The sequence below is a fragment of the Triticum urartu genome, chromosome 5A (assembly GCF_056163025.1).
Source record: "Triticum urartu cultivar PI428250 chromosome 5A, HENAU_Tu73, whole genome shotgun sequence".
In the NCBI taxonomy this organism is placed as follows: Eukaryota; Viridiplantae; Streptophyta; class Magnoliopsida; order Poales; family Poaceae; genus Triticum; species Triticum urartu.
In genome coordinates, this window is record NC_141877.1 from 578,683,961 (window position 1) to 578,700,126 (window position 16,166).

Here is a 16,166-nt window from a genome sequence, read left to right on the forward strand (position 1 = left end):
ATGCAAGATATGGAATCAAACAGGTGAAGTAGAAGCAAACTTTTGATAATTACATATGATGACCGGATAAATGAAGTTTCCATTTCATCATTCCACACTCCATAGTACCGCACTTCGATTTTGTTTTGTCTATATGGTTAGATTGACACAGTGTGAGCAACTTACACAAACTAATAAGTAGTAGTGTCATCAAGGAAGTCCTTTCAGTAACTTATAGTAAAATCCATTTTTGCCAAATCACTAGAACGTTAATTTGAATTCAAGTAGATAAATTTCTGTCAAAAAATTGGAAAGTCATTTTCAACCTATGTCTGTCATGCGCCAAAAAGACGTGTAAAATTACGTATGTTTACACTTTATACTTAGGTTCTCTAACTTCGTAACGACGATTTTGATGCTTTACAGACATGCCTTATTAAGTCCACGAATGTCTCATGTATTATAGACCATGTCTTTTTGACCAAAATTAGGCAAACCTTGCACATGCTGCAAGTAAACTTTGTCTATGCTGTTAGTGAACACACAAACAAATATCTAGCCACTAGGGTTGGCACTCGGTACAAATATCACACATAGACCAGATAAACTAACATAGCAACAAGTACAATCTAAAACTGTAAATGTTTCTGTAAGGCAGTAACCTGGTAGTGGGAAAAAAACATTTCAATACAAGACTCACATAGAGATGCCTGAAAACAAGGCATCTCTCATCTAGGAGTGGTGAGAGACATTATTGTTCTTAATTCAGAGCTCTCATCATCTTTCACCATTCCCCATGAATGCTACAAATTTACACCACAAAATCCACAATCATGCATGTACATGAGAACAAACACCAATAGCTAGTTCGCTACTGCATCCCAAGGTCGACGGGCTCCTCTGCGAGGCAGTACTGCTGCATCCCTTGGGAGCTGGATGCGACAGTAGTGTTAGGGCAGACCAAGGGGCTCACTTCATTCCACCTCATGCTCTGGTCCCCCATGCCGAAGAAGCATTCCAGCCCGTCCAGCTTGACCTGGTTGAATTGGAAGCTCTCGTCCAGCTCCAGTGCAGGCAGCACGCCGGAACAGTGGATGCCACCTTCGTTTAGCGGGGCCGTGTGCACCGATGGCGCCACGAAGTTTGGAGCTTCCCCATACATTGGTGGAGGAAGGCACGGCGGGGCTTGCAGGGCAGCGAAAGAGCTTCCTCCTAGCTTGAACAGAAGCTTCCGGATGGACTCATCCACGCCTTCTCCGATACGATTGCCTTCCACCATTGAACCTGGCATCGGACGGGACGGCATGGCCATTGCATGCTGGTGCCAATTGTAAGCACCAGCAGCAAAGCCATTGTTCCCGGCTGCGCCCTCGCTGGCTTCTTCCTTATGCCCGCTGTTCGTTGCCTGGCGTGCGAACTGGTGCTGCCTCTGGTCCTTGCGCGACTGTTTGCCGAAGAGCTTCTTCTTGAGCCTTGTGTTCCAGTAGTTCTTGATGTCATTGTCCGTCCTCCCCGGCAGCTGTGCAGCTATTATCGACCACCTACGCCCAACCCAAGGCATGCATGATATGTTTAGAACTTAGATCATAGATAGCATGTAATAGATTGTACTACACCCATGTGCCTGCCTACCAGTTTGCAGCTAATCCTACAGCTGAGTTGATCATACAATTGACAAGACAGGTGAGACCAACTGTACCAGTACCTGCTGCCTATGCTGATGTAGAGGCTGAGGATGATCCTGTCCTCCTCGTCTGAGAATCCACCGTGCCTTATGTTCGGCCGGAGGTAATTGAGCCACCGGAGGCGGCAGCTCTTTCCACACCTCCTCAGACCTGTGGATGCCCCAGAGACACAAGAACGCACACCTAATTAGCTTCTATCTATCATCAATTTATCACTACCGCTTACTGGCAGCATCACTACATCGTACTCAGCAATTCTGATGAGCACATACCAATCTTCTGTGGCAGCGCGATCCAGTTGCCGCCGGTGCCGTTCTGCTCGATGTAGGACTTGAGTGTGGCGTCCTCCTCCGGTGACCATGGGCCCTTCTTCACGCTCGCCTTGTCGCAGCACGGAGCTCTCCCCATGGCGGTATCCTTCCTCCTCTTCTAGCTTTGGGGCTCTCGTGTGAGAGGGGACGGGAGGATGCTTTGGTTAGGGCCTAAACTTGGTTAGGCATGATGATGGTGTGGGCGGTGGGTTTATGTGCTCAAAAGGCAGGCAGGGGAGACGAGGTGTATTATTGACATGGGAAAAGGTGGCTGCGTGTGGTGGTAATAAAATACGGTTTAATTTGTGGTGGTCTGATCTGGGTTGCTTTCTTTCTAATTGTTGTTTCCCTTGGATTAGAATCTCCATCATGCGTCCATCAGCACTGGTTGCCGGCCTATCCATGAACTTGGTCTTGGTGCACCGTAGGGACCTTAGTGAGATCTTCTTATCTAGTATGGTTCCATTGGTTCATGCGTTGTTTCTCATTTGGCTATACTTCACTTGCATATTCTGTTGTTTGATCTTCGTGCTATTTTTTTGTTTGGAAAATACTCCCGCCGTTCCTCGTGACCTGTCCAAAAGTATACATGAAGTTATACACATGGTCTGGGTGCAAATTTTACTGTTATTTTTATGTCAACATGTTGGTTTAAAAGTTAAATAATTGAAAAATTGTGAAATAGTTTTTCATGAAAAATGTAGAGGTATTATCTTCAGTTGACCAATCCCATTTGTTTTAAGAAGTCAGGTGTTATGGAATGGAGTTAGTTTTTTTCTTTAGTAGAAGAGAAGTAGTAACAAGTTTTTTCACACACACACGCACTGAATTGATATTCCAAGAAATGGCACGCTAATTGTACATCAGAAGTCTCTAAATGTGGACGCAATAGATACTGGTAAATATTTTCCTCTTCTGGATGGTGGGTGGAACCCATCCTTTTTTTGGTTTGACATAACATTTGGTAAAAGCATAATAAGTTGGCATTAGCATACACGAGCAACAACCACAACATCTTGCTGATATATCTATACAATATCGGATGCTGTTTTATCTCGTAGTTCCGTCTATGACTGTGGGATGTCCTAATATAGTATTACATCGTGCCATAATTTATTAGCATGATCTGATCTTTAGATTGCATCTTCTCTGATTCTTGCTGGCAGCTGTCCTGTTCATACTGTCCCCTTGTAAAAACTTTAAGCTATACTCTTGGAGCCATTTGATGTGTGCGTGCCTTTCAGGGATACCCAGGGGCAACCCTGTAAGTACCCTGTCATATCACTGCAAAAAATATCACCCTCATTTTTAATGTGTCTCCATTATGCTCACTTTGCGGAGAACTTTAAAGTCAAATAATTTGCTTGATTTCAAGTAGTTTGAAATACACCATTGTCGTTTGTCACTTATTGACCCCTTCCCCCCTGGATCTCTTCAGTCACTATCAATGGTAGGGTACTATGGTGTCAGTGGTATGCATGCTGATGTAGGCTGGCTTGCATCACGGTAGATTTCATTTGGTCGTATTTTTTTTCTCTCCATTCTACTTAACAAATCCGTGATGATATTTATGTTTCGCATTTTGAGCTCTGCTCATGTAATGTCATTTTTTGTAAAAATGGTATTGGGATTGATAAATAACTTAATCATGTAATGTCATTTTTTGTAAAAATGGTATTGGGATTGATAAATAACTTAATTGCTTACTGTATTGATTTGAAAATAGTACTTAATCTTGCCTTTTACTGCACATCGGTCATAGACAGGATAGTTTTTGATGTTTGAAGTAGTATATGCACATCTATTCTCCATTTGAAGTTTTCAGCCTTTTAAATGGTTATTGGATAGAAAGGTGTGGGCTGTCCGCTGAAATTGTAGCAGGACAAACTGAGCTTCTGTCCACTTTAGGGTTGAAAATTCTACCATATCTTTTGGCTTTTTTCTTAAAGACTCAGTTTCTGATTCCTAATTTCCAACGGGTGTCATGGTGTCATTAATGTGAAGGCTGAAGAGGTCTGACTGAAGCAAATCTGGACACGAGAAAACGACGTTGCAGAAATTGCAGGAAAACTATGATTATATTAGCCGTCAGTCGAATTCTGAAGGATCTCTGTGAAAGTAGCTTGGAATGGGAACTCTGAAAGTAACTTCAAATGGTGGGCGTGATTAGACAAAGTTTGTCAGTTAGCTGGCTGCCCCCTATTTCACACGAGAAACTGCTCATCTTTTGCCTTTCCTAAAAGAGATGAAGGGACGACAAATCATGGTGCCGCGGGATGACTGCCAACTAACCTTTTTTTTCGTAAGAAGACTGCGTCGCTGCGAAGAAACTGGGCTGAGGTACATTTTTCTTTGAGGTATAGATGTGGCGCTTATGGTCAAGATTAGAGGGCGGGCCTTCAGCGAGTCTGGCTTCGGACTCGCTGAAGGGGCGAGCGAGCTGGGCCGGCCCACGAGCACGGGAGACCATAGCCTCTTTTTCCAGTTTTTTTTTATGTGTTATGTTTCATTTTTGTACTTTTGTTTATACTTTAAAATATTCTATATATGTATTGAAAAACACTTTTATAAAAAATCGAGTTGGTGATGATGGTGTGCCTATCATCCTGTAATATAGACCATCTGATCTATATCTGACGGATAGAAAGCAAACTTGATATGTGCATCAATGCCGTATGTTTACTTGGGGCGACTCCAAGTGTTCAACAGAAAACAAGCACATCCATTTGTTCTGATGTAAGTATACCAGGGACTTCACATTATAATCTTCCGACTATGTTACGGCTTGGATCTTTCCGCTTTGAGGTTTCGCCGATGGAGCCAAAGAAGGACACGGTGAAGCCAAACTTCAGAACCCCTCCAAAATGCACTAATATTGATAGTATTTCATGTCCGGTGAAGTAGTTTCAAGCGTGCAAGCAAATAAGTCGTTTCTTTGTTTTAAATTAGTCATGTGTGATCAGCGTGGCCGAATGATTAATTAAGTTCCTAATTAAGGAATACTAGAATACAAGGGTCACATACAAGTTGTGCTAGTTAGCTTGTTTTTTTTCTCTCTCCAAGATGTAAAAGGAGAGGATCGCCGTGTTAGTTTGAGACTTTGAGTTGGTTAGTAGTTTAGGCCCTTACGGCTGGTGTGACTAGGATATAAAAGGTAGCGTCCTGAGTTTTGTACGCAGATTAGTTTTGAGTTGAATAAAAAAAATACCAGAAAACGCCTCACGGCGAGGGGCATCAAAGATGGGTTCTTGCGATTCCTAGGGTTTCGTTGTTGCTGTTCCTTTGTTGATCTCGTATCAATATTTGGTACAAGTCTACTCCTTTGGCTTCTTGCTATATCGTTTTGATCCAAAGGCTTTTCTTCTTCGTCGTCTGTTTGTTTTATTCCGCGATGGTTGCTGCTGCCGTTTATTGCTGTCTCGCAAATACCGTGAAAGATCGGGCCGTGACTTGCACAATTTAGCATCTCGCTAGTCTGTGCTCCATCAAGTGGTATTCAGAGCTAAGGTTGTTCACGGTACGACGTTGATCAAGATGTCAACCTCGGTCAACAAGGATGGCGAGGCTGCTGCTGATTCTGAGGAAGTTGTACGTCCAGTGTATGCGGATGATATCCCTCAAAATATCCGGGATGGTTTTGATCACACATGCAACTACATCAAGCAATGTCATGATGCACTCGGCAAAAGGATAGATGTCCTGATCACTCGGTTCGATGGTTTGGCAGACATCATCAATATGCCGGCGACGAATTTTGCCCAACCACAGACTGCTCCGGCTACTCCATTGCATTATGCACCACCAGTTCGCGACGGACATGCCGGCGTGCATGATCGCCGTTTGGCAGCACAACCTCATGCTGGAGATGATGGTTTCGATGATGGCGTTGACCAGGCGGGGTACGCGCCACGACCACGACATTATGAGCCTCGTCCTGAAACTTCCGTTCGTGGTGGAGTGCATGACCGAGTTGGTCAAGCTATGCGTGTGCCTTTAGATGATGGAATTGGGTGCATAAAAATTTCAATCCCTTCGTTCTCCGGCAAGTGCGAACCAGAAGGCTATTTGGAATGGGAAATGCGTGTTGATCAAATATTTGATGCCCATCATTATAGCGAGGAGAAGAAAGTTCAACTTGCTGGAACGGTTACGCGCTAATTTGGTGGAATCAAATTTGTCGTTCAAGACATCGCCCGACGACTTGGCGAGGTATGAAAGAATTCATGAGGCGTCGTTTTGTTCCTGGGCACTATAAAAGAGATATGTACAACAAATTGCAACGACTCTCTCAAGGTAATATGAGTGTTGATGAATATTACAAGGAGATGGAATTGCTTATGATACGTACAGGGACAACAGAGGATCCAGAGGCGACCATGGCACGTTTCTTTAACGGGCTGAATATCGAGGTGCAGGATCGTGTTGAGATGGTGGTCTACTACAACATACAAGATCTTGTGCACCAAGCTGTGCGTGCGGAACAGCAGATTAAGCGACGCCAAGTCAACACAGTTCCCAATACCACTTTGAACACATGGCGACGCTCACAGCATAAGAATGAGGATGTCGGTCCTAGCTCCAGGGCGACATCATCAAATCGCTCTCATGGTTCCGGTGCAAAAGGATGCTTCAAAATCAGGACTGTCGATGGTTGATTCTAGTGCACAGTCAACCGGACGCATTAGTGACATAGAGTGTTTCAAGTGTGGAGGAAGGGGACATATGAAGCGTGAATGTCCTAATGAGAAAAGAGTGTTGCTCACGAGAGATGGCTATGCATTCGCTAGTGATGAAGAGGCAGTTTCTGACACTTCTAGTGAAAAATCTAAGGATGCTGAAAATGTGGTTGCGAATTTTGAAGCTGCTGAATCATATCCTTCACTAATGGTGCAACGAGTGCAAGAGGATCGCGTTGAGAATAAGGGACGTTGGAATATTTTTCAGACTCGGTGCAAAGTCAATAACACCAATTGTAAGTTGATTATAGATGGAGGAAGGTACACCAACGCGGTCAGCAAGGGATTGGTGGAAGCTTTGGGGTGACCTGCATGGAAGCACCCTCAGCCACACCGTGTTGAGTGGATGTATCATACAGGGAAGTTGAAGGTTACTCATAAGGTCCGTGTGAATTTTTCTGTTGGAGATTATACTGATATGGTGATTTGTGATGTTTTGCCAATGGATACATGCTATATATTGTTAGGAAGACCATGGCAATATGATCATGGAGCCACACATGATGGGGGGTCTAACACTTATTCATTTTGGGATAATGGAAAACGGAATGTGTTGAGACCAATGTTTGCCAATGCCATCAATGTAGATGCTAATGTTTCTCTACAACAGAAGATCTCAAAGGTTGCTTTAAAGCTGAGGACGTCTTCGATTCAAGAGGGAGAGGATGATGTGTGCATCAATGCCGTATGTTTACTTGGGGCGACTCCAAGTGTTCAACAGAAAACAAGCACATCCATTTGTTCTGATGCAAGTACACCAGAGGCTTCACATTATAATCTTCCGACTATGTTACGGCTTGGATCTTTCCGCTTTGAGGTTTCGCCAATGAAGCCAAAGAAGGACACGGTGAAGCCAAACTTCAGAACCCCTCCAAAGTACACTAATATTGGTAGTATTTCATGTCCGGTGAAGTAGTTTCAAGCGTGCAAGTAAATAAGTCGTTTCTTTGTTTTAAATTAGTCATGTGTTATCAGCGTGGCCAAATGATTAATTAGGTTCCTAATTAAGGAATACTAGAATACAAGGGTCACGTACAAGTTGTGCTAGTTAGCTTGTTTTTTTTCTCTCTCTCCAAGATGTAAAAGGAGAGGATCGCCGTGTTAGTTTGAGACTTTGAGTTGGTTAGTAGTTTAGGCCCTTACGGCTGGTATGACTAGGATATAAAAGGTAGTGTCCTGAGTTTTGTATGCAGATTAGTTTTGAGTTGAATAGAAAATACCAGAAAATGCCTCATGGCGAGGGGCACCAAAGATGCGTTCTTGCGATTCCTAGAGTTTCGTTGTTGCTGTTCCTTTGTTGATCTCGTATCAATATTTGGTACAAGCCTACTCCTTTGGCTTCTTGCTATATCGTTTTGATCCAAAGGCTTTTCTTCTTCGTCGTCTGTTTGTTTTATTCTGCGACGGTTGCTGCTGCCGTTTATTGCTGTCTCGCAAATACCGTGAAAGATCGGGCCGTGACTTGCACAATTTAGCATCTCGCTAGTCTGTGCTCCATCAAAACTATGGCAAATTTTGCAAAAACATACCCACATCCCTTTCCACATTTGTAGATAAGGCCTTTCCTCGTTCATCTTTGTCTCTTAAAAAATAAACAACTCGTATAAATGCATCTTGATGTTCCGTGCAACGCATGGGCCTCTTGCTAGTTTGAAAAGACATGGAACGAGTATTTGTGAAATGTTGAACAAGTATTTCAAAAAATGTTGTTGATGTATATAAAAATGTTAAACAAGTATTTAAAAAATGTTGATCATGTATATTAAAATATTGAACAAGTATTTGAAAAAAATGTTGATCATGTATATAAGAATGTAGAGTGAAAAACAAAAAGAAACAAAGAAAAACCAAAAAACTGAAAACCCCAAAAGAAACAAAATAAACCAAAGGAAAAGGAAAATGAAAAAAAAGAAACAAATGAAAAAACCCGGAGAAGAGAAAAAAACAAAAGAAAACAACAAAATTTTAAAAAAGGAGAATAACCTGCTTGACTCGTTTCAAGTAGGACGCGCCCCCTTTACCTAACGCGAACAGTAGCGCGGCGTGGTGGCTACGTGTGTTTGATTCTTCTCTCCTTCTCCCTCCCCTTTTATTCTTTAACTAGGCGCGAAGTGGGCCGGCCTAAATGTTGTGCCGCATTCAGTGAGAGATCCCTTCCGTCGCTGAATGCGATAAATAGACGCCACGGAGATTAGATGCCAAAAGTTTGGGCTGGTATTGCCCATTGTTTTTTTTGTTGCAAAATGCCCACTATGCTAATATAGGCCATGAGTTGGCCACGAGATTGGCTTACTGGGCCAGCCCATGGAGGTCCTCGCTCCGCTGCTGCCGCGCCGAACCGCCTCAATGATATATATCGCTCATAGCAATACTTATAATAGTGCTTTCCCACTAAAGAGCTCCTGGCAGGATGGCCCATTAGGGGAGTAGGAGGAAATCCTCGGGTAGAGAGAGAGAGAGCAGGTAATTGAGAGGTACGCTAAACCAAGGCCTGATAAGGAGAATAGGCGATGGGAACAGCACTTCGATCTGGCAACATAACTGGCTACCACGTCCACATAACATGCGGCCAATCATGAGCAGAATAGCCAATCCACCACAACTTGTTCGGGATTTGATCCTTCCCGGGGCAGAATGGGATAGAGAAGCAATTGCAGAAATTTTTATCCCAACGGATGCTTTAGCAATTCAAGCTATCCCGCTATGCACTCGCCAGATCGAGGATTTTTGGTCTTGGGTATATGAGAAAAATGGTATGTTTACGGTCAGGTCTGCATACCGGATGCTAGTGACGACCAAGCTAAGGCGTGAAGCATGGTTAGAGGAACGATCCGACTCATCAAATGATGCGGGTGAGCAGAAAGCTTGGGCGAAATTGTGGAAGATAGATGTGCCTTCCAAATTAAAAATATTCCTATGGCGTCTGGCGCTACAATCGATCCCAACAGCTGACCTTCTAAATCATAGAAGTATGTCAACAGTCTCTTCATGTGGTCTATGTGGAGCGGAGGATTCCTGGCAACATTCCCTGTTGCATTGCATAGTGGCGAGATGCGTGTGGGCCCTCCAAGATAATGACCTTGTTGAAGCAGTTAACAGTGTCAGGGAGCCAGATGCCAAACGATGGATCTTTGAGATGATGGATATTCTACCAGAGACAGAATTTATTCAGGTTTTGATTAGCCCATGGGCGATATGGCATGCTAAGCGCAAGGCACTCCATGAGCAAATCTTCCAGAGCCCACAGCAAACTCATGGCTTTATCATGAAATACCTCTATGAGTTGGAACAGTGCAGGCCGAAGAAGCCAACAGTTACTTCTGCCAGTCCGGTTAGAGCGAAACCCAAGTGGATTTCACCACCTCCAGGTGTGTTTAAGGTCAGAGTGGATGGGGCTGTGGCTCGGTCAGGTAATGAGGGAGCCTATAGTGCTGTTTGCAGGAACTCGGAGGGCACGTATATGGGAGCCTCGGCTATCAGATGCATCGGTGTTACTGATCCAGCAACCCTTGAAGCGCTCGCGTGTAGAGAGGTGCTGGCCTTGGCTACTGATCTGGGTTTATCACATGTGATCATCGTGTCGGACTGCCAGGGAGTGGTGAGCGACATCTCGCATGGTATAGGAGGAATGTACGCAAGCATTGTGAAGGAAATTACAGCTACGGCGGCACAGTTTCTGCAATGTACCTTCATCTTTGAAGGGCGTGACTCGAATCAAGAGGCTCATAGCCTCGCCAAACATGCTTTCGGTCTAGGTTTGGGGCGCCATGTGTGGCTTATGAACCCCCCTTCTTTGAATTGTATTCCTATGAACGTTTCTATTGAATAAAGCAAGCATGTTTTTGGATGCAAAAAAAGGTAATTGAGAGGTACCCCTTGCGGGAGCCTTTCAAGGGTCATCTTTGGATGGGATTAGAGAGCGCCACGTGTCGCGTTCTAGACGCTCTCTTGGTGTTTTGTTTTTTTTGCACACGTTTTCGGTTTTAGATGCTTTTTTTTGCTTTTTGTTAGCCTCCCCTATGTATTGGACAAAAAAATTGAAAAAAAATTGCATGAAAAAATGTTTTTCTTTCTTCCACGAGAAGCACAAATTTGCTTCTCATGGAGGCACATGTTTGTTGTGCCTCTCCAAAAAGGGAAAAACATATATTTTTTCCTTTAGTGAGAGGCATGGATTTGCTTCTCGTGGAGTGCCTCTTGAAAACAAAAAATGTGTTTCTTTTCTTCCGCGAGAGGCACAGATTTGCTTCTCAGGAAAGCGCACAGGTTCGCTTCGCGAGAGGCATTCCTCTTGGAAAAGAAAAAAACGTGTTTTTTCTTCCGTGAAAGGCACAAGTTTGCTTCTCGTGGAGGAACATGCTTGCTTAATGAAGGAAAAAATAAGTTTTATTTATTCTGCGAGAGGCACATATTTGTTTCTCTGGAGGCACAGGTTTGCTTCGCGAGAGGCATAGTTGTGCCTCTGAGGGAAAAAAAATTCTGCGAAAGGCATAGATTTGCTTTTTATGGAGGCACAGTTTTGCTTTCGCGAGAGGCACGGTTGTGCTTCTCGGAAAAGGGAAAAATGAAAAAAAGGTGTTGTTTTGGCTCATTTTTTGGGTTTTTTTCGTGGAATTTTTTTGTTGAAACATATTAACGTGAGATCTAGTTTCAATTATCTCGACACAAGAAATAAAACGGTTCACGATTTGGATGCATGTTTAAGAGATAGAACGTTTTGAATAAAAGAATCTACGGGAAAAGGGAAAACTCGCTGGTTGTGACAGGTGGCGCACATGCAAGACGCCACTTGTGGCAACCTGGAATTGTGGGAGTGACCTTTACAATGGTACCCCTTAATTAGTGATTTCGATGATTTTGGGATTTCTCTTCATCTGGGGTTTTCTGGCTTTTGGACCGTTTTTTCTTCCTTTTTGGGTTGTTTAAGACTGGTCCATTAGCAGGAGTAGGAGGAAACACTCGAGTAGTAGAGTAGTAGTTGTTGTTTCTGGCTTCCGAACCACTTTTAGTTTTTTTCTTCAGATTCCTCCTACCGTTGCTAATGGGCCGCCTACGTGGAGGGCCCTAGTGGGCGAGCAGTATGATAAGTGTTGCTATGAGCAACACATATCACTTGAGGTAGTGATCGTGACCGTCAGTGAGTGAGAGTGAGAGGCGCATTGGGCCTGACACATGCAAGCGTGCTGTGGGTGACCCTTCTTCCAGGGCTCACATTAAGCACATTGTGCACGAACGCTGCCTCCTGCCTGTTAGAGTAAAACAAGACTGAATGAAAGTGAATGGACGATTAGTCCTTATTTCTATTGATTCTCAAGTATATATACATATGGAAGAGATGGGAAGAAGAGGTGGCTGTTCGGAGGCATCCCTCCAAAACAGGTGCCTTTTGACAATAGAGAGAGAAGGGACATGACTCTTCGGGGTTGGACACACCCCTTGATAACAACAGTTCGTTAATTAGCATGTGCTAATTAGCAATAGACATGTGCTAATTTATTCTTGACACTCCCCCTTGTACAACACCGCTTCTTGATCATCATTGAAGGATTCTTAAACATCACCGAAGGTGTCTTGTATATTCATATTCCATCTTGAGAAATCCTTTGTACAATTTTGAGAGTCTCCCCCAAAAACTCTATGGGAAAATATGAGGAGAATAGCGCTGATGTGTTGCTAAAACTCATTTAAACCTAGTGGGAAAAATAATAAGGAGAAAATGATGCAACATATTATGATTACTGTCTCCTTGATAACTCATATGAGAAAAACCTTTGAAAAAGGAGAAAACTCATTGATGAGTTTGGAGAACATTAAATATGCTTTGTATACCTTTCTTTAAAAAACCCATTGGAAAAAAATATAGAAAGTATTGCATATGTCGACTCGTTAAAAGCCTATTATGAGAAAATTCGAGAGACAGCTCGTAAGGGAAAAGAGTGCAATCTGATATGCTATTGAAAACTCCTTTAAAACCCAATGGGAAAAGTATAAGGATAAAATGTTATGACATATCATGATAATTGTCTCTTTTAACTCAATATGGGAAAATACATAGAGTTTAGAGGACAGTAAGTATGTCGTGTATACTTTCCTAAAAAAACCCGGTGGGAAAAACAGAAAGTATGACATATGATCTCATGTTGGTATTACCTCATTATAAAACCTTGATGAGAACCTATAGTAGTAAACTCATAAAGGGAAAAGGAGTAAAATATGATGCTTTGAACATGATTAATTCAAGAAGATTCTCCCCCGATACTTGCATATCTTGAAGCCATCGAATACAAATTCCGTGAACATGTTTCTGGAATGTTAAAGTTGGTAGAGACTTCATAAACGAATCAACGAGCTTGTCACATGATTTGACTTGCAAGATGGGTAATATAGTGACATTGCTTACTATGTAACCTATTTGCATCCGAACAACATAAGCAACATTATATTTGAGATCATGGTTGGTGGATGTAGCCACTAAGGTCGGTTTCGAAGACTTTCATGAAATGGCTACCACACCTAGTAGGAAAACAAAGCTTATCTACAATCTAAATAGTGGAGATCTGCTCATTTATCCAATGATATTGGTGTCCAGATTTCTCTTAAACTTGAAAACTAGGACAAGATGCTTGATGCCTTGCAGATATCGAAAGATATTCTTTGAGTCCCAACCAATTGTGTTTGGTGAGTCCAATGGCACTAGGATATGTAACTTTGCATCTCAATATCGCATCTCCATCATTTCATGTTTTAATGGATCTTTCTCTATGTCTAGAGATTGAACAACCATGATAATTGTTGATGAATAAGACTTGTCCATAATGAATTTCTCCAATATATTTTGGATATAGACAACATAGTGTACCATAATGTATGAGTGAAGGTGCTCAATGTTTTACCTAAATCCTTCATCTAAGATTCCGTCATATAGATTATCACATGCTTAACATGCATGGGTAATCATCATTGTAGGAGTAATCCTTGTGAATAAGGAACTCACTACGTCGGTTGTACCAAACTATACCGCCAACAATAAGCCATATGATGACTTATTGATTTTACACAATGTATGTTGCGTTTTGCATTTCAATTCAGAAGTGAGATTCCATTGGGAACGATCTATGTCTAAATCTAGTGATCCACATGAAGGAAATATGCCCTAGAGGCAATAATAAAGTTATTATTTATTTCCTTATAATCATGATAAATGTTTATTATTCATGCTAGAATTGTATTAACCGGAAACATAATACATGTGTGAATACATAGACAAACAAAGTGTCACTGGTATGCCTCTACTTGACTAGCTCGTTAATCAAAGATGATTATGTTTCCTAACCATGAACAATGAGTTGTTATTTGATTAACGAGGTCACATCATTAGTTGAATGATCTGATTGACATGACCCATTCCATTAGCTTAGCACACGATCGTTTAGTATGTTGCTATTGCTTTTCTTCATGACTTATACATGTTCCTATGACTATGAGATTATGCAACTCCCGTTTGCCGGAGGAACACTTTGGGTGCTACCAAACGTCACAACGTAACTGGGTGATTATAAAGGAGCATTACAGGTGTCTCCAAAGGTAGATGTTGGGTTGGCGTATTTCGAGATTAGGATTTGTCACTCCGATTGTCGGAGAGGTATCTCTGGGCCCTCTCGGTAATGCACATCACATAAGCCTTGCAAGCACTGCAACTAATATGTTAGTTGTGAGATGATGTATTACGGAACGAGTAAAGAGACTTACCGGTAACGAGATTGAACTAGGTATTGGATACCGACGATCGAATCTCGGGCAAGTAACATACCGATGACAAAGGGAACAACGTATGTTGTTATGCGGTCTGACCGATAAAGATCTTCATAGAATATGTAGGAGCCAATATGGGCATCCAGGTCCCGCTATTGGTTATTGACCGGAGACGTGTGTCGGTCATGTCTACATTGTTCTCGAACCCGTAGGGTCCGCACGCTTAAGGTTACGATGACAGTTACATTATGAGTTTATGCATTTTGATGTACCGAAGGTTGTTCGGAGTCCCGGATGTGATCACGGACATGACGAGGAGTCTCGAAATGGTCGAGACGTAAAGATTGATATATTGGAAGCCTATGTTTGGATATCGGAAGTGTTCCGGGTGAAATCGGGATTTTACCGGGTTACCGGGAGGTTACCGGAACCCCCCGGGAGCCATATGGGCCTTCATGGGCCTTAGTGGAAAGGAGAAAGGGGCAGCCCAAGGCGGCTGCGCCACTTCCCCCTCCCCTAGTCCTATTAGGACTAGGAGAAGGTGGCCGGCCCCCCTCTCTCTCTTTCCCCCTTTGGGGAATCCTAGTTGGAATAGGATTGGGGGGGGGAGTCCTACTCCCGGAAGGAGTAGGACTCCTCCTGCGCCTCTCTCCCTGGCCGGCGCCCCTCCCCCCTTTTGGCTCCTTTATATACTGAGGTAGAGACACCCTAGAACACACAAGTTGATCCACGTGATCTATTCCTTAGCCGTGTGCGGTGCCCCCTGCCACCATATTCCTCGATAATACTGTAGCGGAGTTTAGGCGAAGCCCTGCTGCTGTAGTACATCAAGATCGTCACCACGCCATCGTGCTGATGGAACTCTTCCCCGACACTTTGCTGGATCGGAGTCCGGGGATCGTCATCGAGTTGAACGTGTGCTCGAACTCGGAGGTGCCGTAGTTTCGGTGCTTGATCGGTTGGATCGTGAAGACGTACGACTACTTCCTCTACGTCGTGTCATCGCTTCCGCAGTCGGTCTGCGTTGGGTACGTAGACAACACTCTCCCCTCTCGTTGCTATGCATCGCATGATCTTGCGTGGGCGTAGGAAATTTTTGAAATTACTACGAAACCCAACAGTAGTATCAGAGCCTAGGTTATTTATGTTGATGTTATATGCACGAGTAGAACACAAGTGAGTTGTGGACGATACAAGTCATACTGCCTACCAGCATGTCATACTTTGGTTCGGCGGTATTGTTGGACGAGACGACCCGGACCAACATTACGTGTACGCTTACGCGAGACCGGTTCTCCCGACGTGCTTTGCACACAGGTGGCTTGCGGGCGACTGTCTCTCCAACTTTAGTTGAACCAAGTATGGCTACGCCCGATCCTTGCGAAGGTTAAAACGGAGTCTATTTGACGAACTATCGTTGTGGTTTTGATGCGTAGGTGAGATTGGTTCTTACTTAAGCCCGTAGCAGCCACGTAAAACTTGCAACAACAAAGTAGAGGACGTCTAACTTGTTTTTGCAGGGCATGTTGTGATGTGATATGGTCAAGACATGATGCTGAATTTTATTGTATGAGATGATCATGTTTTGTAACCGAGTTATCGGCAACTGGCAGGAGCCATATGGTTGTCGCTTTATTGTATGCAATGCAATCGCGATGTAATGCTTTACTTTATTACTAAACGGTAGTGATAGTCGTGGAAGC

General features: G+C 43.2%; 1 protein-coding gene across 1 annotated transcript; it reads right to left on the minus strand.

Moving 5' to 3' along the window:
- Positions 1–609: 609 nt before the first annotated feature.
- LOC125506016 (uncharacterized) lies at positions 610–2,198 on the minus strand. Its single transcript, XM_048670900.2, has 3 exons — positions 1,937–2,198; positions 1,685–1,814; positions 610–1,520 (listed from the first exon to the last, which is right to left on the minus strand). The coding sequence occupies exons 1-3, from the start codon at positions 2,070–2,072 to the stop codon at positions 851–853; spliced, it is 936 nt and encodes a 311-aa protein (XP_048526857.1). The 5' UTR covers positions 2,073–2,198; the 3' UTR covers positions 610–850.
- Positions 2,199–16,166: the final 13,968 nt, after the last annotated feature.

Bases quoted from the DNA above. Each gene is read 5' to 3' on its own strand.
- LOC125506016 (XM_048670900.2), bottom strand. From the start codon at position 2,072: ATGGGGAGAGCTCCGTGCTGCGACAAGGCGAGCGTGAAGAAGGGCCCA. The intron at 1,815-1,936 runs GTATGTGCTCAT...GGGCATCCACAG, and splicing joins CGCGCTGCCACAGAAGATTG to GTCTGAGGAGGTGTGGAAAG. The intron at 1,521-1,684 runs GTACTGGTACAG...GGTTGGGCGTAG, and splicing joins TACATCAGCATAGGCAGCAG to GTGGTCGATAATAGCTGCAC.